Source organism: Mustelus asterias, chromosome 22, assembly GCF_964213995.1.
Source record: "Mustelus asterias chromosome 22, sMusAst1.hap1.1, whole genome shotgun sequence".
Taxonomy (NCBI): Eukaryota; Metazoa; Chordata; class Chondrichthyes; order Carcharhiniformes; family Triakidae; genus Mustelus; species Mustelus asterias.
This window is the reverse complement of record NC_135822.1, coordinates 74080786-74106358: the sequence shown is the minus strand read 5'-3', so window position 1 is coordinate 74106358 and position 25573 is coordinate 74080786. Positions and strand designations below refer to the sequence as shown.

At 49.7% G+C, this 25573-nt stretch overlaps 1 protein-coding gene across 1 annotated transcript in view; it reads left to right on the top strand.

The window, feature by feature from the left end:
• Nucleotides 1-369: 369 nt before the first annotated feature.
• The window catches only part of LOC144510197 (docking protein 2-like), a 60844-nt gene continuing 35640 nt past the window's right edge, over nucleotides 370-25573 (top strand). The window contains exon 1 of the mRNA XM_078239677.1: nucleotides 370-853. Within this exon, the coding sequence (XP_078095803.1) occupies nucleotides 794-853 (60 nt within the window). The 5' untranslated portion in view covers nucleotides 370-793. The remainder of the gene's footprint in view (nucleotides 854-25573) is intronic.

Here is a 25573-nt window from a genome sequence, read left to right as displayed (position 1 = left end):
TCCTTCATCAGGTGAGTGAGGACTTGTGTTCACAAACAGGTCAGATACAGACACAAACTCAATTTACAAGATAATGGTTGGAATGCGAGTCTTAACAGGTAATCAAGTCTTAAAGGTGCAGACAATGTGAGTGGAGAGAGCGTTAAGCACAGGTTAAAGAGATGTGTATTGTCTCCAGCCAGGACAGTTAGTGAGATTTTGCAAGCCCAGGCAAGTCGTGGGGGTTACAGATAGTGTGACATGAACCCAAGGTCCCGGTTGAGGCCGAGACAGAGAGGTGATCACCTCTGAGCAAGTGAAAGTGGAACGCAGCAAGAGTTTTAACACCAGGTTAAAGTCCAACAGGTTTATTTGGTAGCAAATACCATTAGTGAAAGGGGGCAGGCAGAGGAAGAAGAGAAGTTCTGCGATAGGGGTGTAGGGCAGGGGAGATTTAACGGAAGGTTTTGTGGTCGTGTGAAATGTACTGAGTGTATCTGCAGTTCCACCTCAGCCATTCCCTGTGGTAGTGAGTTCCACATTCTCACCGCTCTCTGTGTGTACACAGGGTGTACATCACACACTGTGTTTTCAGTGCCTCGAGGGGGGAGACGAGGTTTTAAGGTTTGAGTCGTGAGCCAGGGGCGGCTCTTTGTGTGTGTGTGTGTGTGTGTGTGTGTGTATAAAGACTGCCTCCAGGGTGAGATCGACAGCTGACGTTTGAGAGCAAGTGAAAAACCACAGTTCCTGAGCTCAAGCTCTCTGACATCTGAGAAGCAATTACAATCTGGCACAGGAGGATGTACCTTGCAAAATGGAAGAGGCCATAAAGCAGGGTGTCCTCCACCTTCAGCTGCAGCAGAAATTTGGCAAGGTAAAAGAAGCTTCTTCCAACCCTCGCTGGTATTTTCTGGGGTATTGGCGGCAGGGCTGGGTGTGCTGTTGGCGCTCGGGGACTGCTGGTGGTTGGAGACTGGTTTCTGTTTGGCGTTCTGAGGCAGTTGCTGAGGAGGTATCTTGTTGAGTTTCCTCCTCCGGCGTCCAGGAGGCTGAAAGCGTAAAACATTTGTGTGGAGTTCTTGTTGGATCTGTTCATTTAAATGAGGGACATTTACATGATTCCATAAAGCAACGCTGACAGAGCGGTGACAAGAGAGAGAGAGAGAGAGAAGTGCCTGTCACGTTCCACAGGACTTAACACTCACTCCGGGACTTTTCGAAGTTGTATTTGAGGGTAAGGTGACAGTGGATTCTCACACAGCAAGGGGCAACAAACGGCAATGTTCACCTCTTTCTAGTGATGCTGACTGAGGGGTAACTATTGGTTCCACACAACAGGAATACTCCCCTGCCCTTCCTCAGAATAATTCCGTGGGGAACGTCCAATCGAAAGGGTAAATGGGCCTTGGTTTTCTGTCTCCTGTGAAAAAGGCCCTTCTGACAGTGCGGCACTCCCGCAGTACTGACCCTCTGACAGTGCGGCACTCCCTCAGTACTGACCCTCTGACAGTGCGGCACTCCCTCAGTACTGACCCTCTGACAGTGCGGCACTCCCTCAGCACTGACCCTCTGACAGTGCGGCACTCCCTCAGTACTGACCCTCTGACAGTGCGGCACTCCCTCAGTACTGACCCTCTGACAGTGCGGCACTCCCTCAGTACTGACCCTCTGACAGTGCGGCACTCCCTCAGCACTGACCCTCTGACAGTGCGGCACTCCCTCAGTACTGACCCTCTGACAGTGCGGCACTCCCTCAGTACTGACCCTCTGACAGTGCGGCACTCCCTCAGTACTGACCCTCTGACAGTGCAGCACTTCCTCAGTACTGACCCTCTGACAGTGCGGCACTCCCTCAGTACTGACCCTCTGACAGTGCGGCACTCCCTCAGCACTGACCCTCTGACAGTGCGGCACTCCCTCAGTCCTGACCCTCTGACAGTGCGGCACTCCCTCAGTACTGACCCTCTGACAGTGCGGCACTCCCTCAGTACTGACCCTCTGACAGTGCGGCACCCCCTCAGTACTGACCCTCTGACAATGCGGCACTCCCTCAGTACTGACCCTCTGACAGTGCGGCACTCCCTCAGTACTGACCCTCTGACAATGTGGCACTCCCTCAGTACTGACCCTCTGACAGTGCGGCACTCCCTCAGTACTGATCCTCTGACAGTGCGGCACTCCCTCAGTACTGACCCTCTGACAGTGCGACACTCCCTCAGTACTGGCCCTCTGACAGTATGGCACTCCCTCAGTACTGACCCTCTGACAGTGCAGCACTCCCTCAGTACTGACCTTCTGACAGTGCAGCACTCCCTCAGTACTGACCCTCTGACAGTGCGGCACTCCCTCAGTACTGACCCTCTGACAGTGCGGCATTTCCTCAGTACTGACCCTCTGACAGTGCGGCACTCCTTCAGTACTGACCCTCTGACAGTGCGGCACTCCCTCAGTACTGACCCTCTGCCAGTGCGGCACTCCCTCAGTACTGACCCTCTGACAGTGCGGCACCCCCTCAGTACTGACCCTCTGACAGTGCGGCACTCCCTCAGTACTGACCCTCTGACAGTGCGGCACTCCCTCAGTACTGACCCTCTGACAGTGCGGCACTCCCTCAGTACTGACCCTCTGACAGTGCGGCACCCCCTCAGTACTGACCCTCTGACCGTGCGGCACTTCCTCAGTACTGACCCTCTGACAGTGCGGCACTCCCTCAGTACTGACCCTCTGACAGTGCGGCACTCCCTCAGTACTGACCCTCTGACAGTGCGGCACTCCCTCAGTACTGACCCTCTGACAGTGCGGCACTCGCTCAGTACTGACCCTCTGACAGTGCGGCACTCGCTCAGTACTGACGCTCTGACAGTGTGGCACTCGCTCAGTGTTTCAATGGGAGGTTCAGCCTGGATTTGTGGGCTCAAGTCTCTGAAGTGGGGCTTGGACTCCAGAGCAGCGATTCCACACCAGAATGATCACATTTGTTCTGAGTCTGTGTGTAACTAGTTTCTCATGATTGTGAGCAGATACCTGAGCTTTGTTGTGGGTAGCACAGTGTGGGAGCACGTGTGGAAATTAAAACTGTGACTGTTCTTAGGCTCTTACTGCAATCCTTGCAAATGCTTCATGCAATCTTACTCAATCTGCAGAGTGGAGAACTGTAACCTGGGGAGCTTGTGTCAACTCCAATACATTTACTTGTTCTGAAAGAATGTGGGGGCGCCCAGAACTAGGGATCATGGTTTGAGGATAAGGGGTAAACCTTTTAGGACTGAGGTGAGGAGAAATTTCTTCACCCAGAGGGTGTTGAATGTGTGGAATTCACAAAACGTGGTATGGTTTCAGGAAGAAATTAGATATAGCTTTCGGGGCCAAGGGGATATTGGGGGAAGGGTGCCGGCGCAAGGTGACTTCTTGTAAGCTGTGCCCAGCATACATAGAACATAGAACATAGAAAAGCTACAGCACAAACAGGCCCTTCGGCCCACAAGTTGCGCCGAACAATTTCCTTACCTTCTAGCCTCATCTATAACCCTCTATCTTACTAACCTCCATGAACCTATCCAAAAGTCTCTTAAAAGACTCAATTGAATCCGCTTCCACCACCACTACCGGCAGCCGATTCCACGCACCCATCACCCTCTGAGTGAAAAACTTACCCCTAACATCTCCTCTATACCTACTCCCCAGCACCCTAAACCTGTGACCTCTCGTGACAACCATTTTAGCCCTGGGTAAAAGCCTCTGAGAATCCACTCTATCAATACCTCTCAACATCTTATACACCTCTATCAGGTCACCCCTCATCCTTCGCCTCTCCAAGGAGAATAGACCTAGCTTTCTCAACCTACCTCCCAATTAAAAAGATTACTTATTAGTCACAAGTAAGGCGTTCATTAACACTACAATGAAATTCCCTTAGTCGCCACACTCCGACACCTGTTCGGGTCAATGCACCCTAACCGGCACATCTTTCAGACTGTGGGAGGAAACCGGAGCACCCGGAGGAAACCCACACAGACACGGGGAGAATGTGCAGACTCTGCACAGACAGTGACCCAAGCCGGGAATCGAACCCGGGTCCCTGGCGCTGTGAGGCAGCAGTGCTAACTACCGTTAATTATATCTTTTACTCTCGTTCTATGCTTCTAAAACTTCATTCTAACTCTTTTGAACTCTCTACACCCTAGCTTTGACTGTAACACTACATTTTGCACCCTCTCCTTTCCTTCTCTATGAACGGTATGTTTTGTCTGTATAGCGCGAAAGAAACAATACTTTTCACTGTATGTTAATACAAATGACAAGAATAGAGGTTTACAGCATGGAAACAGGCCCTTCGGCCCAACTTGTCCATGCCGCCCTTTTTTTAAAAAAACCCCTAAGATAATCCCAATTGCCCGCATTTGGCCCATATCCCTCTGTACCCATGTAACTATCTAAATGTGTTTTAAAAGATAAAATTGTACCCGCCTCTACTACTACCTCTGGCAGCTTGTTCCAGACACTCACCACCCTCTGTGTGAAAAAATTGCCCCTCTGGACTCTTTCCTATTTCTCCCCTCTCACCTTAAACCTATGCCCTCTAGTTTTAGACTCCCCTCCCTTTGGGAAAAGATATTGACTATCTAACTGATCTGTGCCCCTCGTTATTTTATAGACCTCTATAAGATCACCTCTCAGCCTCCTATGCTCTAGAGAAAAAAGTCCCAGTCTATCCAGCCTCTCCTTATAACTCAATCCATCAAGTCCCGGTAGCATCCTAGTAAATCTTTTCTGCACTCTTTCCAGTTTAATAATATCCTTTCGAGAATAGGGTGACCAGAACTGTACACAGTATTCCAAGTGTGGCCTTACCAATGTCTTGTACAACTTCAACAAGACGTCCCAACTCCTGTATTCAATGTTCTGACCAATGAAACCAAGCATGCCGAATGCCTTCTTCACCACAATAAATCAAATCAAATCAAATCAAATCAAATCAAAAGGTGGGGTCAGAGTATTAAATTTGATGATCAGCCATGATCATCGGTGGCACGGTGGCACCGTGGTTAGCACTGCTGCCTCACAGCGCCAGGGACCCAGGGCAGCAGGGTGGCACAGTGGTTAGCACTGCTGCCTCACAGCGCCAGGGACCTGGGGCAGCACAGTGGCACAGTGGTTAGCACTGCTGCCTCACAGCGCCGGGGACCCGGGGATGGCACGGTGGCACAGTGGTTAGCACTGCTGCCTCACAGCGCCAGGGACCCGGGATGGCACGGTGGCACAGTGGTTAGCACTGCTGCCTCACAGCTCCAGGGTCCTGGGATCATTTCCCGGCTTGGGTCACTGTGTGGAGTTTGCACATTCTCCCCGTGTCTGCGTGGGTTTCCTCCGGGTGCTCCGGTTTCCTCCCACAGTCCGAAAGACGTGCTGGTTAGGGTGCATTGGCCGTGCTAAATTCTCCCTCAGTGTACCCGAACAGGCGCCGGAGTGTGGCGACTAGGGGACTTTCACAGTAACTTCATTGCAGTGTTAATGTAAGCCTACTTGTAACACTAATTAATTAATAAATAAATAAACTGATCACAATGGCGGAGCAGGCTTGAGGGGCCGAATGGATGTGGAAGGATGTGGAAGCACTGGAAAGAGTGCAGAGGAGATTTACCAGGATGTTGCCTGGTTTGGAGGGTAGGTCTTATGAGGAAAGGTTGAGGGAGCTGGGGCTGTTCTCTCTGGAGCGGAGGAGGCTGAGGGGAGACTTAATAGAGGTTTATAAAATGATGAAGGGGATGGATAGAGTGAACGTTCAAAGACTATTTCCTCAGGTGGATGGAGCTATTACAAGGGGGCATAACTATAGGGTTCGTGGTGGGAGATATAGGAAGGATATCAGAGGTAGGTTCTTTACGCAGAGAGTGGTTGGGGTGTGGAATGGACTGCCTGCAGTGATAGGGGAGTCAGACACTTTAGGAACATTTAAGCGGTTATTGGATAGGCACATGGAGCACACCAGGATAATAGGGAGTGGGATAGCTTGATCTTGGTTTCAGATAAAGCTCGGCACAACATCGTGGGCCGAAGGGCCTGTTCTGTGCTGTACTGTTCTATGTTCTATGTTCCTGCTTCTGGTTTCTATGTTTCTCTGTCTATGGGGGAGTGATTGGAGAAAACAGAATGCTTTTAAACGAGAGTGTGCAACACGGGCAGTGCCAAGTTCTTGCCAACCTCCTGGGTAGACAACACAGTGTGGAAGAGACCCAGGGCAGTGAAGATCGTGTGTGATCAATGGAAGGCAACGTTGTGTGACCCAGCCAGTGGTCTGCCCTGACTGTTTGGTTAAACCTGCTCCCTGTCAGTCTGAAGCAATGTTTAAATTCGGCCTTCCCAAGAAGAAAAGGCAGCCATTGTCCCCCGGCACAGTCGAGACTGCCAGCGAGTGAGAATGATGTCGAAGAACAGAATTACAGAGAAATTACAGCGAGAAGCGGACATTATTGTGCAGTTATAATGCGGGATTTTAATTACCTCAATGTAGACTGGGACAGTTGGGATTGTATCGGGTGGAGAGGGCAAAGGGCAGCAGGGGCAATATTGTACTCAGGAAAACTTTCAACAGCAGTGTGTGCCCAGTCCAACACAGATAGGATGCCCCGTTGGACCTGGTTTTTATAAATGAAGGTGGGCCAAGTCGATCAAGTGTCAGTGGGGGGACATTTCGGAGACAGTGATCATAGGTTTAGGATGATGACAGAAAAGGAAAATGGGCAACCCAGAGTAAAAATAGTGAAGTGACAGAGAGAAGACTTCAATGGGGCAAGGAGGGAGCTGGTTAGACTGGAAAACCGTCACTGAACAATGGACTACTGTCAAAACAGAAATGGCCCAGACACGGCCAAGGTATGTTCCCTGAAAGGGGAAAGGTTAGGGCAAACAAAGCCAGCGCTGCGTGGATGAAAAAGGAGATAGAAATTAAAATAAAGAAGAAAAGGGTGTGCTTATAACCAGTGATGATGTGGAGATGCCGGCGTTGGACTGGGGTAAACACAGTAAGAAGTTTAACAACACCAGGTTAAAGTCCAACAGGTTTATTTGGTAGCAAAAGCCACACAAGCTTTCGAGGCTCTGAGCCCCTTCTTCAGCTCACCTGAAGAAGGGGCTCAGAGCCTCGAAAGCTTGTGTGGCTTTTGCTACCAAATAAACCTGTTGGACTTTAACCTGGTGTTGTTAAACTTCTTACTTATAACCAGTGTCAGATTGGAAATGCAGTCGAGAAGCAGGAGGAATACAGAAGGTTCAGAGGAGGGAGCGAAAAAGCATGTTAGAGAAGTGAAGAGGGATAATGAGAGCGGCACGGTGGCACAGTGGTTAGCACTGCTGCCTCACAGCGCCAGGGTCCCAGGTTCGAATCTGGCCTCGGGTCACTGTCTGTGCGGAGTCTGCACGTTCTCCCCGTGTCTGTGTGGGTTTCCTCCGGGTGCTCCGGCTTCCTCCCACACCCCAAAGATGTGCGGGTTAGGTGGATTGGCCGTGCTAAATTGCCCCTTAGTGTCAGGGGGATGAGCAGGGTAAATGTGTGGGGTTATGGGATTGTGGTCAGTACAGACTTGATGGGCCAAATGGCCTTCTTCTGTACTGTAGGGATTCTATGATTCAATGAAAAGACTGGAAGCCAACAGAAAGGAGAATCCCAAAGTCTTATATCGGCATGTCAGTAGTAAAAGGCTGGTAAAAGGGCGAGTGGGACCGATTAGAGATCTAAAAGATAATTTGCATATAGATGCTGGGGACATGGCTGAAGGATTAAATACTTTGCATCCATCTTTATCAAGGAGATAGATGCTACCCAGGCCAGGGTGACAGAGGAAGAAATTGTCATTAGAAAGGTTCAAAATCGATCACGAGGACATGTTGAATAGACAGTCGGTACTAAAGGTTGTCAAGATAAGTGGGTAAACGGTATTGAAGGAAGTGAGGATAGAAATCGCAGGGCCGCGGGGTCATAATCTTCCTGTCTTCCCCAGGCTCAGGGGAGGTGCCGGAGAACTGGAGAATTGCAAATGTTACATCCTTGTTCAAAGAAGGTTGTAAGGAAAGCCCCAGCGATTACAGGCCAGTCAGTTTAACACCAGCGTCGGGCAAGCTTCTCGAAACAATGATTTGGGATAGAATTAGTAATCACACGGAGAGATGTGGGTTGTTTGGGAAGAGCCAGCATGGATTTCCAAAGGGGAAATCGTGTTTATCTCACTTGCTGGAGTTTTTTTTTGAGGATGTGGTGTACTTGGACTTTCAAAAGGCATTTGACACAGTGCCACACAACAGACTTGTGAGAAAAGTTCAAGCTCCTGGAATAAAAGAGACAGGAGCAACGTGGATGCAAAATAGGCTGACTAAAGATTATGAGAGGCATAAGACAGAGTGGATAGTCAGAAGCTTTTTCCCAGGGTGGAAGAGTCAATTACTAGGGGGCACAGGGTTAAGGTGTGAGGGGCAAGGTTTAAAGGAGATGTATGAGGCAAGGTTTTTTACACAGAGGGTGGTGGGTGCCTGGAACTCGCTGCCGGGGAGGGAGTGGAAGTGGATACGATAGTGACATTTAAGAGGCGTCTGGACAAATACATGAATAGGATGGGAATAGAGGGATACGGTCCCCGGAAGGGTAGGGGGTTTTAGTTCAGTCGGGCAGCATGGTTGGTGCAGGCTTGGAGGGCCGAAGGGCCTGTTCCTGTGCTGTAATTTTCTTTGTTCTTTGTTCTTAATTGGAAACAGTGTGCTATTTTTCGGTCTGGAGGAAGGTTTGTGGTGGTGTTCCCCAGGGGTCAGTATTTGCTTTTCCTGATATGCAGTAATCATTTTGATCTTGGTGTGCAGGGGACAATTGCAACGTTTGCAGGTGGCACAAAACTGGGAAATATTATAAATTGTGAGGAAGACAGTGTAGAATTTCAAAAGGGCATAGATACGATGCTGGAGTGGAGAGATAGGTGGCATGAGAAGTTCAATGCGGAGAAATGTGAAGTGATGTACTTTGGTAGAACATAAGAACATAAGAACTAGGAGCAGGAGTTGGCCATCTGGCCCCTCGAGCCTGCCCCGCCATTCAATAAGGTCATGGCTGATCTTTTCGTGGACACAGCTCCACTTACCCGCCCGCTCACCTTAATTCCTTTACTGTTCAAAAATCTATCTATCCTTGTCTTAAAAACATTCAATGACGTAGCCTCAACTGCTTCACTGGGCAGGGAATTCCACAGATTCACAGCCCTTTGTGTGAAGAAGTTCCTCCTCAACTCAGTCCTAAATCTGCTCCCCCTTATTTTGAGGCTATGCCCTCTAGTTCTAGTTTCACCCGCCAGTGGAAACAACTTCCCTGCTTCTATCTTATCTATTCCCTTCATAATCTTATATGTTTCTATAAGATCTCCCCTCATTCTTCTGAATTCCAATGAGTATAGCCCCAGTCTACTCAGTCTCTCCTCATAAGCCAACCCTCTCAACTCCGGAATCAACCCAGTGAATCTAGTAGGGAGAACATGTAGAGACAATATAAAATGCGGATGTAAATTCAAATCGTTTAAATTTCAGCAAAGTAACTCTCTTCTTCCAGATGACAGGGGTGGCACGGTGGCACAGTGGTAAGCACTGCTCCCTCACAGTGCCAGGGATCCGGGTTCGATTCCCATCCTTGGGTCACTGTCTGTGTGGAGTTTGTACATTCTCCCCGTGTCTGCGTGGGTTTCCTCTGGGTGCTCCAGTTTCCTCCCACAGTCCGAAAGACGTCTGGTTAGGGTGCATTGGCCGTGCTAAATTCTCCCTCAGTGTTACCCGAACAGGCGCCGGAGTGTGGCGACTCGGGGATTTTCACAGTAACTTCATTGCAATGTTGATGTGGAGTTGCCGGTGTTAGACTGGGGTAGGCACAGTAAGTAGTCTCACAACACCAGGTTATTCCGCATACATGAGGATGGCCTCAACCGGGATCTTGGGTTCATGTCACACTATCTGTAACCCCCACGACTTGCCTGGGATTGTAAAATCCCACTAACTGTCCTGGCTGGAGACAATTCACATCTCTTTAACCTGTGCTTAACCCTCTCTCCACTCACATTGTCTGTAACTTTAAGGCTTGATTACCTGTTAAGACTCGCATTCCAACCATTATCTTGTAATTGAGTCTGTGTCTATATTTGCCCCGTTTGTGAAACAAATCCTGCACTCACCTGATGAAGGGGCAGCGCTCCGAAAGCTAGTGCTACCAAATAAACCTGTTGGACTTTAACCTGGTGTTGTGAGATGATTCATTGCAGTGTTAAGCCTACTTGTGACACTAATAAATAAACTTTAAAACTTTAAACAACTATCCAGATGTCATTAGGAGACAGGCAGTTATTGGAAATATCAGCCTGGTCCAATTTTATGGCATTCTGGACTCTGAGCCAGGAGTTTGTCGATTTGCGCCCTACTCCAGGTTTTGGGTGTACAGCCCACGCTGACAATCCAGTGGGGGAATGCTGCACTGTCGGAGATACTATGCTTACCATGAAAGGTTGAACCGAGGGCAGAACCAATGGCAGAACCAAGGGCAGATCCAATGGTTCAGGTGCCTATGAAGGATCCCATTGCTGTTTGTGGGAGCTTGCTATGCACAAATTGGCACCTGCCTGACAACAGTGATTGCAGTTCAGAAATATTTCATTCATTGCAAAGTGTTTGGAGACATTCTGGCATTGTGGAGGGTGTGATAGAAGCGAAAATTCTTCCTTTTGCAAGCAGCACTGCCAGAAAGAGAGTAACTATATTTTGTTTTATTGCTCTGTGTGGTGCTACAGGATAATTGTGTAAATAATCAATGCATTTTCTGAGTAATTCAGTGTGTGGAATATCTGGAGTGAAAGCTGTTATTGAAACAGCTTCATTCTCATTCCAAAAACCCTGTTACCTGACAAACAATTCTTTATCGATGTAAACAAGATTTCAGAAAATATTGTTCATTGCTGGGCAGATGTTCAAATTGCCAAGAGGCACAGCATTGAACTGAATTCAATTTGGTTGTCGAATGACGTGGCGATGGAAGCGATAGACTTCGAGGTGGACATTCCACAACTTTGCATCCTTGACAAAGCAACCAAAGTCTCGCGTTGTTACCGGGCTTGTTCAACTCTCTCCCAACCGCCCCAAAGCACTTTACAAAGGGGAAGCAATTTAAGGACAGGAGCAGGAAGAGGCCACTTGGCCCCTCGAGCCTGCTCCGCCATTCACTGAGATCATGGCTGATCTGATAGCAAGCTCAGCTCCACATTCCTGCTGACCCCCTTACTCCCAGCCCGTTAATCAAGAATCCATCTCGCTCTGCCCTAAAAATATTTCAACACTCTGCCCCCACCACCTGTTGAGGAAGAGAGTTCCTGACCGTCTGAGAGAATAAAATTCTCCTCATCTCTGTCCGAAATGCAGTAAGAAGCCTCACAACACCAGGTTAAAGTTCAACAGGTTTATTTGGTAGCACGAGCTTTCGGAGCGCTGCCCCTTCATCAGGTGACTGTCCTAAATGGGTGACCCTTATTTTTAAATGATGGCCCCTATTTCTAGATTCTCCCTTGCAGGGAAACATCCTCTCCACATCCACCCCGTCAATTACCCTCAGGATCTTATGTGTTTCAATCTCAAAACTCCAGCAGATACAAGCTCAGCCTGTCCAACATTTCCCCATAAGACAACCCACCACTCCTGGTAAACCTTCTCTGAACTGCATCTACATCTTCTGTTTAATAAGGAGACCAGTACTGTACACAAAACTCGAAATGTGGTCTCACTGATAGGCTGTTTAACTGAACCATGATCTTTCTACATTACAATGAATGATAACATAAGTAACTTCCCTAATATGCTGATAGGGTGAAGTGACGTGAGATAGCTGAGAATCATAGAATCCACTGAGTCCCGACAGTGCAGAAGGAGGCCATTCGGCCCATCGAGCCTGCGCTGACCACAATCCCACCCAGGCCCTATTCCCGTAACCCCACATATTTACCCCGGGCGAGTCCCCCTGACACTAGGGTTAATTCAGCATGGCCAATGCATATCTTTCGACTGTGGGAGGAAACCAGAGCACCCGAAGGAAACCCACGCAGGCACGGGGAGAAGACAGCAGGGAAGGAGCAGTTGGGTAGAATAGTGTCTGCCCTCAAGGCCGTGCTAAATTCGATGAGCATCCTGAACAGATCCATTGGGTGCATTGGTCACAAAGATACACCAAGCTGCTGCAATATAGACACAACATTGGGACATAAAATATCCACCTCTAACACACAGCGACAACCTGCAGTTATATAGTTCCTTTAAGGGTATGAAATATCTCAAAGTGTTTCACAATTGCAACAGGATATCAAGCAAAAGGAAGAGGTATTAGGGAAGGAGAGAAAGAGTTTGAGAAAAGAGGTGGGTTTTGAAGGAGAATCCTAAAAGGAAAGAGAGAGGCGGAGAGGTTTAGGGAGGGAATTCCAGAAATTAGGACCCAGGCAGCTGAATGATTCAAATCAGGGATGTTCAAGAGGCCAGGATTGGAGGACACAGAGAACCAGGAGGGTTGTAGGACTGGAGGAGGAGACTCAGGTCGGGAGGGGAGATTGAAACAGGGCTGAGAATTTTAGTTTATAGTCAGAGATCCAGTGGAGACTGTTTAGCTGGTTATCAACTCTGCTGATGGGGTCCTGGCCCAAAAGTCCTGTCCCAGTGTCTGTGCCGCAGAACAGAAGCGGGAATAAATAAATGGGTGTTTAAACTGGGCCTCCTTTCACTGTGAACCAGCGTCAGATAAGTTAGACACGTTATTAATGACTGTCGGTGTGTTAATAAAACAAGAAGTGAAATATGACCACCAGCGGTTCGCATCGCAGAGCGGAGCTTTGCTCAGCGTCAGCCCTGGTTCAACTGAATCCGAATGGTTCTGGGTTCAAACCCCACTCCGGCCGGAGACCTGTGTACAGAACCTTGGGGAGTGAGTGCTCCACTGACAGCGGAGTGTTGTTGAATGTGAACTGTGTTACCCTGGTGCCCCTCGCTTCACCGCAACCAGAACCACCCAAAAGCAAGGGGGCAACTGAAGCTGATCTGTTGGTTCAGTGCTGTTTGTCGGACTGCCCCAGGTACCTGCCCAAATACTGTGACAGCGCTTGGAAATACTGATCTTGTCCGTATCTATGATCTGTGAGAGAGATCTGGAAGCTGGTAAAATAAGGAGCACGACGAAATGTGCAAGAAACTTCATTGCAGGGAGACTTTGAGAGGTTAACAGGCAGCGTTGGGTATAAGTTAATGTGGAAAAAGTGCCACATTTTGGGAGGAAGGCTGAGGATTTGAATTTGCACTCAGTGGGAAAGTGTTATCGACTCTGCCGAGTCTGGGCTCACTCACGGTGAACGGGGACATGGGACCACTGACTGATACAGCAGTCCAAACACACATCAACTGCAGGACCACATCTCAGGAGCACATTTACAAAGCAAATCAGCCAGACCCGCGCTGCAGGAAGCAAAAGGACAATTGTATCCTTTGAACCTTGCGGAAGTCATGAACTGGAGGAAGTCACACCAACACAAGCCGGTCATAGCTCAGCAGGTGCCACTCGCGCCTCGGTGTCAGGAAGGTCGCAGCTTCATGTGGAACAAAAGCAAAATACTGCGGATGCTGGAATCTGAAACAAAAACAGACAAATGCTGGAAAATCTCAGCGGGTCTGACAGCGTCCGCGGAGAGAGAATAGAGCCAACGTTTCGAGTCTGGGTGACCCTTCGTCAGTTTCACGCTGAGCAGGTCATTCGGACCGACACTCCCATTGCAGTCCTGAGGGAGTGCGTCTCTGTTGGAAGTGCCATCTTTCAGAGCTTCTGGGCGTCTCAAACTGCTCCGCAGTCAGTGTGAAGCAAAACCACTGTCATACTGTCAGAAGCCAATTTTTGCACAGCAAGCTCCCACAAACAGCAACGAGGTGGACTCAGGGAATGATACAGAACAGAAGGAGTCCATTCGGCCCATCTATCCTGCATCAGCTCTTTGAAAGCACTTCTACATTAATCCCACTTTTCCCAAGTATTTTTCCAGTTTGCTTTTGAAAGTTAGGATGAAATCTGATTATAATATTGCGCCGGGTTAAAAATATTTTCGTTCTTTTGGCCAACTAACTCAATCCTCCAGTTATCAACCCTTCTGCCAGTGGAAATGGTTTCTCCTGACTGATTCTATCAATAACATTCATGATCTCAAACCCCTCTTTCAAATCTCGTTTTAATCTCTGAGGGGGAGCAGCTTCTCCCAGTTTCTCCATGTTAACGGAAGTCACTCGCTCCCAGAATCATTCCAGTAAACCCTCTCCTTTGCATTCTTCCCAAAGTGCGGGGCCAGAGAATTCACCTGCCAGAGAATTGGACCCAATGGCCCATCTGTTCCAGCCACCCCCATCGGTGGGATTTTCCGGTCCCGCTGACCTGCAATGCCTGCAGTGTGTTCCTCCGGTGGCAGGGGGCGCAAATAATGGGAAAATCCATTGACAGCGGCAGGACCAGATGATCCCATCGCTGGCCAATGGCGGGTCACCTCTGCAGAACACAGGGTGGGCGTTGGCGGGGTGGGGGGGGGGGGGTGGGGGGTGGGGGGGGGGGCGGGGGAGGGGGAAGGGCAGGGGGTGCACAGAAAAACCCCACCCCAAACCTCCAGCCGAAGACCGAACCAGTATTTTACAAAGGTTTAGCACAACTTCCTGATTGCTAAAAATCCCACAGAGTACTTTTAGCAATCTTGTCATTTTGTACTGCCACCTTCACTGCTCTGTCCACATACACCAGCTCTCCCTCTACTCCTCTGAAAATTATTTCATTCAATTCAGACACTCGCTCTTCATTTTTCCGACCATATCTTCACTTCTCCACATGGACAAGTTGGTCCTACATGGACAATTTGGGCCGAAGGGCCTGTTTCCATGCTGGAAACCTCTATGACTCTATGACTCTATGACATGTCCAGGATGACGTTACACCATTCCCCCCTGTGTCTGTCCCTTTTGCAGTCTACTGATGGTCACCTGGACTTGATTATTCTCCTTCTCAGAGCTCAACCTCTGCAAATTCTACGTCGTTCGGCTGGACACTGTGTCTCGATGGCTGGAAACCATCTTCTCCCGCCTGCCCTTGGCACGTCCTATTTCCCCATACTCAAAGGGCTGGTATTCCTGGGAAGGACCAACAAAACATCTCAAAGACATTCCTCTCCCTGAAGAGTGGCAGCTTTGAAATTAGTGACTGGGAGGAGCTTGCTGCGAATCATTCTTCTTCTTATTCATCCAAAGGATGTGGGCGTCATTGGCTAGGCCAGGATTTATTACCCATCCCTAATTGCCCCTTGAACCGCTGCAGTCCATGTCATGTAGGTACACCCACAGTGCTGTTAGGGAGAGAGTTCCAGCAATTTGACCCAACAACACTGAAGGAAAGATGATATATATCCAAATCAGGATGGTGAGTGACTTGGAGGGAAACTTGCAAAGTGGTGTATCCACTGCCCTTGTCCTTCTAGATGGTAGTGGTCATAGGTTTGCACACTGCTGTCTTGGAGGCTTGGTGAATTGCTGTAACGGTACACAGGGCTACCAATGAATGGCAGACGGAGCTTAATTTAGCCAAATGCAAGGTGATGTATTTTGGTAGATTGAACCAGGTAGGCTTCGTCAGTTAATGGTCGGGCGTTGGGGAGAGTTACAGAACAAAGAGATCTAGGGGTACAGGTTCATAGCTCCTTGAAAGTGGAGTCACAGGTGGACAGAGTGGTGAAGAAGGCATTCAGCATGGTTGGTTTCATCGGTCAGAACATTGAATACAGGAGTTGGGACGTCTTGTTGAAGTTGTACAAAACATTAGGAAGGCCACACTTAGAAAAGTGTATACAGTTCTGGTCACCCTATTATAGAAAGGATATTATTAAACTAGAAAGAGTGCAGAAGAGATTTACTAGGATGCTACTTGGACTTGATGGTTTGAGTTATAAGGAGAGGCTGGATAGACTAGGACTTTTTTCCCTGGAGCGTAGAAGGCTGAGGGGTGATCTTATTGAGGTCTATAAAATAATGAGGGGCATAGATCAGCTAGATATCATTTCCCAAAGGTAGGGGAGTCTAAAAATAGAGAGCATAGGTTTAAGGTGAGAGGGGGGAGATACTAAAGTGTCCAGAGGGGCAATTTTTTCACACACATGGTGGTGAGTGTCTGGAACAAGCTGCTAGAGGTAGTAGTAGAGACCGGTACAATTTTATCTTTTAAAAAGCATTTAGACAGTTACATGGGTAAGATGGATATAGAGGGAGATGGGCCAAGACGGCAATTGGGACTAGCTAAATAATAAGAACTGGGCGGCATGGATAAGTTGGGCCGAAGGGCCTGTTTCCATGTGTGAACCTCTATGACTTGAATGTTCATTGATGGTGGAAGGAGTTTTGTTTTAGCATATCTTCACACCCACACTGCTTTACCTTTCTGGGGAATAGTGGGGGGATTTGGTGGAAGGATTCCCGAGCTGTTTATCAGCACGTTAAACTGCGTTATGAGCCCTCTTTCCCTGGCCAACAAGTTCTGGAGTTGAGCTTCTGGTCCGGAGGTTGGGGCGCTACCCACTGTTCCAAAAAACCACAAGATGCACTGCAGCAAATCACCAAAGATCCTTAGGCAGCACCTTCCAAACTCACGACCACTTCCATCTAGAAGGACAAGGGCAGCAGATACATGGGAACACCACCACCTGCAAGTTCCCCTCCAAGCCACTCACCATCCTGACTTGGAAATATATCGCCGTTCCTTCGCAGTCGCTGGGTCAAAATCCTGGAATTCCCTCCCTAACGGCATTGTGGGTCAACCCACAGCACGTGGACTGCAGCGATTCAAGATGGCGGCTCACCACCACCTTCTCAAGGGGCAACTAGGGATGGGCAATAAATGCTGGCACATGATGGATAAAAAAAGTTCTCTTTTCCCTTGCTTATCAGTTTTTCAGTCATCCTTTGTTTGATTCTAAGTTGCTCCCAATCTTACCCGACCACATTTTCTCATAACCTGATGAGATACTTCCTTTCCTCTTTAACTGGTTTCACTTGCCATGTTTGATTCATCTTTTCTACTTTCTGTCAGTCTGGCTTTGTTCCTTCTAGACTTTTCTGTCACGCTTTGGTACAACTGAGTAATTCGCTCGGCCATTTCAGAGGGAAATAAGAAGGGGGAAATCACTTTGATAGGGTTGTACTCGAGGCCCCCAAATAGTCGGCGGAAAATTGAGGAGCAAATATGTAAGGAGATTACAGATAGTTCCAAGAAAAATAGGGTGGTAACAGTCAGAGATTTTAACTTTCCCAACATTGACTGGGACAGCCATAGTATTAGAGGATTGGATGGAGAGAAATTTGTTGAGTGTATTCAGGAGGAATTTCTCATTCAGTTTGTGGAAGGCCCAACCAGAGAGGGGGCAAAACATGACCTCCTCTTGGGAAATAAGGAAGAGCAGGTGACAGAAGTGTTAGTGAGGGATCACTTTGGGACCAGTGACCATAATTCTAGCAGTTTTAAGATAGCTATGGAGAATGATAGGTCTGGCCCAAAAGTTAAAATTCTAAATTGGGGCAAGGCCAATTTTGATGGTATCAGGCAGGAACTTTCAAACATTAATTGGGGGAGTCTGTGGGAAGGCAAAGGGACGTCTGGTAAGTGGCACGCTTTCAAAAGTGTGTTAACCAGGGTTCAGGGTAAACACATTCCTCTTAGAGTGAAGGGCAAGGCTGGCAGAAGTCGGGAACCCTGGATGACTCGGGATATTGAGGCCCTGGTCAAGAAGAAGAAAGAGGCACATGACATGCACAGGCAGCTGGGATCAAGTGAATCCCTTGAAGAGTATAGGGGGTGTAGGAGTAGAGTTGAGAGAGAAATCAGGAGGGCAAAAAGGGGACACAAGATTGTTTTGGCAGATAAGGCAAAGGAGAATCCAAAGAGCTTCTACAAATACATAAAGGACAAAAGAGCAACTAGGGAGAGAGTAGGGCCTTTTAAGGATCAACAAGGTCATCGATGTGCGGATCCACAAGAGATGGGTGAGATCCTAAATGAATATTTCTCATCAGTATTTACTGTTGAGAAAAGCATGAATGTTAGGGAACTTGGGGAAATAAATAGTGGTGTCTTGAGGAGTGTACATATTACAGAGAAGGAGGTGCTGGAAGTCTTAAAGAACATCAAGGTAGATAAATCCGCGGGACCTGATGAGGTATATCCCAGGGCATTGTGGGAGGCTAGGGAGGAAATTGTGAGTCCCCGAGCCGAGATATTTGAATCATCGATAGTCACGGGTGAGGTGCCTGAAGATTGGAGAGTGGCAAATGTTGTGCCTTTGCAGGGAAAAGCCTGGGAACTACAGGCCAGTGAGCCTCACATCTGTGGTGGGTAAATTGTTGGAAGGTATTTTGAGAGACAGGATCTACAGGCATTTAGAGATGCAAGGACTGATTAGGGACAGTCAGCATGGCTTTGTGAGTGGAAAATCATGTCTCACAAATTTGATTGAGTTTTTTGAAGGGGTAACCAAGAAGGTAGATGAGGGCAGTGCAGTTGAGGTTGTCTACATGGACTTTAGCAAGGCCTTTGACAAGATACCGCACGGTAGGTTGTTGCATAAGGTTAAACCTCACGGGATCCAGGGTGAGGTATTTAAATGGATACAAAATTGGCTTCTTGACAGAATGTGGAGATGCCAGCGTTGGACTGGGGTAAACACAGTACGAGTTTTAACAACACCAGGCTAAAGTCCAACAGGTTTATTTGGTAGCAAATACCATTAGCTTTCGGAGCGCTGCTCCTTTGTCAGATGGAGTGGAAGCCAGAGGGTGGTTGTAGGGAGTTGTTTTTCAAACTGGGGGTCAGTGACCAGCGGTGTGCCTCAGGGATCAGTGCTGGGTCCACTGTTATTTGTCATTTATATTAATGATTTGGATGAGAATATAGGAGGTATGGTTAGTAAGTTTTCAGATGACACTAAGGACGGCACGGTAGCACAGTGGTTAGCACAGCTGCTTCACAGCTCCAGGAACCTGGGTTCGATTCCCGGCTTGGGTCACTGTCTGTGTGGAGTTTGCACATTCTCCTCGTGTCTGCGTGGGTTTCCTCCGGGTTCTCCGGTTTCCTCCCACAGTCCAAAGATGTGCTGGTTAGGTTGATTGGCCATGCTAAAATTGCCCCTTAGTGTCCTGAGATGCTTAGATTAGAGGGATTAGCGGGTAAAATATGTAGGGATATGGGGATAGGGCCTGGGTGGGATTGTGGTCGGTGCAGACTTGATGGGCCGAATGGCCTCTTTCTGCACTGTAGGGTTTCTATGATTGGTGGCATAGTGGACAGTGAAGACAGTTATCTCCAATTGCAGCGGGATCTTGATCAATTGGGCCAGTGGGCTGACGAATGGCAGATGGAGTTTAATTTAGACAAATGCAAGGTGATGCATTTTGGTAGATTGAACCAGGGCAGGACTTACTCAGTTAATGATCGGGCGTTGGGGAGAGTTACAGAACAAAGTGATCTCGGGGTACATGTTCATAGCTCCTTGAAAGTGGAGTCACAGGTGGACAGAGTGGTGAAGAAGGCATTTGGCATGCTTGGTTTCATCGGTCAGCACATTGAATACAGGAGTTGGGACGTCTTGGAGCTGAGTCCACAAAAAGATCAGCCATGATCTTATTGAATGGCGGAGCAGGCTCGAGGGGCCCGATGGCCTAGTCCTGCTCCTAGTTCTTATGTTCTTTTTGTTCTTATTATAATGACCTGTTGCCCTTTGCTATCTAATCAATCAACATTTCTTTCACTGGAGGTTGGTTGACTTCTGATTCGACAAATCCTGCCTTCAGTACAAGTAGATTTCACACTTAGATATGTGTAATTATGTGGCTGTTAACTCTAACTCATGTTACTGGACACATTCTCACCATTACATACACTCACTGTTCTGTCGGCATGTGAAGAAATATTATTTTTAAAACACGGTGAGCAGCTATGAGCCGGAAGTCCATACCCTGAGATGTTTCTGCCTTTCACACAGGAATTGGATGAATAATTGTGAAGAGAAAATAGTTTCTGGGCTTGGGGGGAAAGAGCAGGGAGGCTGGGATCCATTGGCTAGCTGTCCAGCACAGGTTTGATGGGTGGAATGGATGCTTCTGTGCTGCACCATTCGATGACTGTACAAGGATCGGCATGCTTTTAGGATGGTTCTAATCCGATTGCAGGCACGGCCCAGCTTTTAAATAAAGACAAACTCACTCGATGGCACTGAGGGATTTGTTCGTTTGGGCTCAGACTCTGTAACAATGTGCCCTCTGCTTCCTTTATGTACCTGTGTGCAGAAGACACCACCTCCTGGATATCTCTGACACTGATGTTATTTGAAGGTGGATGGGTTAAGGGATAATTTTAACCTTGTTGCTTGCCTTTGGTTAGTTGGTCAGTTTAACATGATCTTCATTGGTTCCACTCCCAATATGTTCAGATTGTCACTGTTTGAAAATTCGGACAGGTGATAGAGTACCCTGCTCAAAGCTGTGGATTCGTTCATTCTGTTCATTCATCCACAACCGAGTGGTTTCCAAAAGTCAGTCTTGATCATCCTGAATCACACTCTTGGTCTGGGCCACTCATCTCCGTCACTATTCCCTGGGGCAGGTAGGGTTGGGCAATAAAATGCTGACCTAACCAGAGATGCCCACATCTCATACAAAAAAATGTTTCTGTAATAATGTAACCGGTTATATGCAGCACTCCCTCAGCACTGACCCTCTGACAGTGCGGCACTCCCTCAGCACTGACCCTCTGACAGTGCAGCACTCCCTCAGTACTGACCCTCTGACAGTGCGGCACTCCCTCAGCACTGACCCTCTGACAGTGCAGCACTCCCTCAGTACTGACCCTCTGACAGTGCAGCACTCCCTCAGTACTGACCCTCTGACAGTGCGGCACTCCCTCAGCACTGACCCTCTGACAGTGCGGCACTCCCTCAGTACTGACCCTCTGACAGTGCGGCACTCCCTCAGTACTGACCCTCTGACAGTGTGGCACTCCCTCAGCACTGATCCTCTGACTGTGCGGCACTCCCTCAGCACTGACCCTCTGACAGTGCAGCACTCCCTCAGTACTGACCTTCTGACAGTGCGGCACTCCCTCAATACTGACCCTCTGACAGTGCGGCACTCCCTCAGTACTGACCCTCTGACAGTGCAGCACTCCCTCAGTACTGACCCTCTGACAGTGTGGCACTCCCTCAGCACTGATCCTCTGACTGTGCGGCACTCCCTCAGCGCTGACCCTCTGACAGTGCAGCACTCCCTCAGTACTGACCTTCTGACAGTGCGGCACTCCCTCAATACTGACCCTCTGACAGTGTGGCACTCCCTCAGTACTGACCCTCTGACAGTGCGGCACTCCCTCAATACTGACCCTCTGACAGTGCGGCACTCCCTCAGCACTGACCCTCTGACAGTGCGGCACTCCCTCAGTACTGACCCTCTGATAGTGCGGCACTCCCTCAGTACTGACCCTCTGACAGTGCAGCACTCCCTCAGTACTGACCCTCTGACAGTGTGGCACTCCCTCAGTACTGACCCTCTGACAGTTCGGCACTCCCTCAGTACTGACCCTCTGACAGTGCGGCACTCCCTCAGCACTGATCCTCTGACTGTGCGGCACTCCCTCAGCACTGACCCTCTGAAAGTGTGGCACTCCCTCAGTACTGACCCTCTGACAGTGCAGCACTCCCTCAGTACTGACCCTCTGACAGTGTGGCACTCCCTCAGCACTGATCCTCTGACTGTGCGGCACTCCCTCAGCACTGACCCTCTGACAGTGCAGCACTCCCTCAGTACTGACCTTCTGACAGTGCGGCACTCCCTCAATACTGACCCTCTGACAGTGCGGCACTCCCTCAGTACTGACCCTCTGACAGTGCAGCACTCCCTCAGTACTGACCCTCTGACAGTGTGGCACTCCCTCAGCACTGATCCTCTGACTGTGCGGCACTCCCTCAGCACTGACCCTCTGACAGCGCAGCACTCCCTCAGTACTGACCTTCTGACAGTGCGGCACTCCCTCAATACTGACCCTCTGACAGTGTGGCACTCCCTCAGTACTGACCCTCTGATAGTGCGGCACTCCCTCAATACTGACCCTCTGACAGTGCGGCACTCCCTCAGCACTGACCCTCTGACAGTGCGGCACTCCCTCAGTACTGACCCTCTGATAGTGCGGCACTCCCTCAGTACTGACCCTCTGACAGTGCAGCACTCCCTCAGCACTGACCCTCTGACAGTGCAGCACTCCCTCAGTACTGACCCTCTGACAGTGCAGCACTCCCTCAGTACTGACCTTCTGACAGTGCGGCACTCCCTCAATACTGACCCTCTGACAGTGTGGCACTCCCTCAGTACTGACCCTCTGACAGTGCGGCACTCCCTCAATACTGACCCTCTGACAGTGCGGCACTCCCTCAGCACTGACCCTCTGACAGTGCGGCACTCCCTCAGTACTGACCCTCTGATAGTGCGGCACTCCCTCAGTACTGACCCTCTGACAGTGCAGCACTCCCTCAGTACTGACCCTCTGACAGTGTGGCACTCCCTCAGTACTGACCCTCTGACAGTTCGGCACTCCCTCAGTACTGACCCTCTGACAGTGCGGCACTCCCTCAGCACTGACCCTCTGACAGTGCAGCACTCCCTCAGCACTGACCCTCTGACAGTGCAGCACTCCCTCAGTACTGACCTTCTGACAGTGCGGCACTCCCTCAATACTGACCCTCTGACAGTGCGGCACTCCCTCAGCACTGACCCTCTGACAGTGCGGCACTCCCTCAGTACTGACCCTCTGATAGTGCGGCACTCCCTCAGTACTGACCATCTGACAGTGCAGCACTCCCTCAGTACTGACCCTCTGACAGTGTGGCACTCCCTCAGTACTGCCCCTCTGACAGTGCGGCACTCCCTCAGTACTGACCCTCTGACAGTGCGGCACTCCCTCAGTACTAACCCTCTGACAGTGCGGCACTCCCTCAGTACTGACCCTCTGACAGTGCGGCACTCCCTCAGTACTGACCCTCTGACAGTGCAGCACTCCCTCAGTACTGACCCTCTGACAGTGCGGCACTCCCTCAGTACTAACCCTCTGACAGTGCGGCACTCCCTCAGTACTGACCCTCTGACAGTGCGGCACTCCCTCAGTACTGACCCTCTGACAGTGCAGCACTCCCTCAGTACTGACCCTCTGACAGTGTGGCACTCCCTCAGCACTGACCCTCTGACAGTGCAGCACTCCCTCAGTACTGACCCTCTGATAGTGCGGCACTCCCTCAGTACTGACCCTCTGACAGTGCAGCACTCCCTCAGTACTGACCCTCTGACAGTGCGGCACTCCCTCAGCACTGACCCTCTGACAGTGCGGCCCTCCCTCAGTACTGACCCTCTGATAGTGCGGCACTCCCTCAGTACTGACCCTCTGACAGTGCAGCACTCCCTCAGTACTGACCCTCTGACAGTGTGGCACTCCCTCAGTACTGACCCTCTGACAGTGCGGCACTCCCTCAGTACTGACCCTCTGACAGTGCGGCACTCCCTCAGTACTAACCCTCTGACAGTGCGGCACTCCCTCAGTACTGACCCTCTGTCAGTGCGGCACTCCCTCAGTACTGACCCTCTGACAGTGCAGCACTCCCTCAGTACTGACCCTCTGACAGTGTGGCACTCCCTCAGCACTGACCCTCTGACAGTGCAGCACTCCCTCAGTACTGACCCTCTGATAGTGCGGCACTCCCTCAGTACTGACCCTCTGACAGTGCAGCACTCCCTCAGTACTGACCCTCTGACAGTGTGGCACTCCCTCAGTACTGACCCTCTGACAGCGCGGCACTCCCTCAGGACTGACCCTCTGACAGTGCGGCACTCCCTCAGTACTGACCCTCTGACAGCGCGGCACTCCCTCAGGACTGACCCTCTGACAGTGCGGCACTCCCTCAGTACTGACCCTCTGACAGCGCTGTTCTCCCTCAGGACTGACCCTCTGACAGTGCGGCACTCCCTCAGTACTGACCCTCTGACAGCGCTGTTCTCCCTCAGTTCGCTGCCGGGGCTGTGAGCCCACATTATTATCTGAAGTCTCTGCACTGGGCTTTAAGCTCACAACATTCTGACTCAAAGTTCAGAGTTCTGCCCATTGAACCATGGCTGTCACCTAATCAGGAAACCCGAAAGGATTTTCGTGTGGAAATGCTGGGCTGACTTCCAACAGGGTGTTTGGATGAAATGACCAGTGACACAGGTGAGTGGGGAGAGATGGGCTTCTATCCCATGAGTGGACATGGGGGCACTGGCTCTCAGAGCTGGCTGTCGGAGCAGGGAGGGAGGACCTGGGGCTGGTGCGTGTGGATTGAGTGTGGGAAGCATTGCTGGGATTCTGAGGTGTCATCTGAATGAGCAGAAAGCCCTCTGAAGATGTAAGCCTTGAGGAAGGCAATGGAAAGACACCTCACCCACTTCCCTGGGAATCTGAAGAACTTTGTGTGTGAGACCTATGATGGGAGCTGCCTTTGAGTAGAACAGAAAGAACGACCTCCTTTTCTGCACTCCCTCTCGCCTGGAGTCTTCACTCACATCTTGTTCTGGGTCAGGTGCATGTCACAGTTGGTGAGGGTGGTTGAAGCAGACAGATTACAGCTGCTCTGACATTACGGTTCACCATCACATCGCTCACACATCAAAGCTAAGGCAGTTAGTGTTCAGAGATAAAAATACACAGCTTCCTCACAGAGGAAACTTCCCGCACATTCCGTGGTGTGTCACAAAGACAAAGGGCGGGGTTTTCCAGACGCGCTCGTCCCAAGACTGGAAAATCCCACCCGAACTTAACGGACATTTGCATGGTCCACCCCCACCCGCTACGATTCCCCTGGTGGGCAGGACGGCAAAATTGCGCCCAATGTGACCTTAAACAGGAGAGTTCCCCACCGGGTCCCAGCTTTACCCCATTGTGGACGGTTATCAGTCAACCCTTCCTGCAATCTCCCTGCATCCAAACACTGGACCTCTCATAACAACGGCCAGAGCAGTTCATGGAGTAAGTCCAACCACCAGCTTCTCAAGGGCAATGAGGGATGGGCAACCAATGCCCATCTGGTGGACATATAAAACCAGCAGGCAGCAAAAGCCCAGCAGATACTACCCACTGATCATAACCGATCACTTGGCCCCTGCTCCCTACTCCTGAAGGAGACCTTTCTGCCCTTCTGTACCCATACTGGATCTGAGGGAGAGCATTCCTAGTGGAAATGATGCAAAATGTTAAAGTATGGAAAGCAGTAATCAGCAAAATCAACAGACAGGAAATGACCTCACAGCACAAACCAGTGTTCACATTGCACCTTGGACACTGGATCCAGTGCTGGTCTCACTGCACCTTGGACACTGGATCCAGTGCTGGTCTCACTGCACCTTGAACACTGGATCCAGTGCTGGTTTCACTGACATTAAACACTGGATCCAGTTGTGGTTCCACTGCACATTGAACACT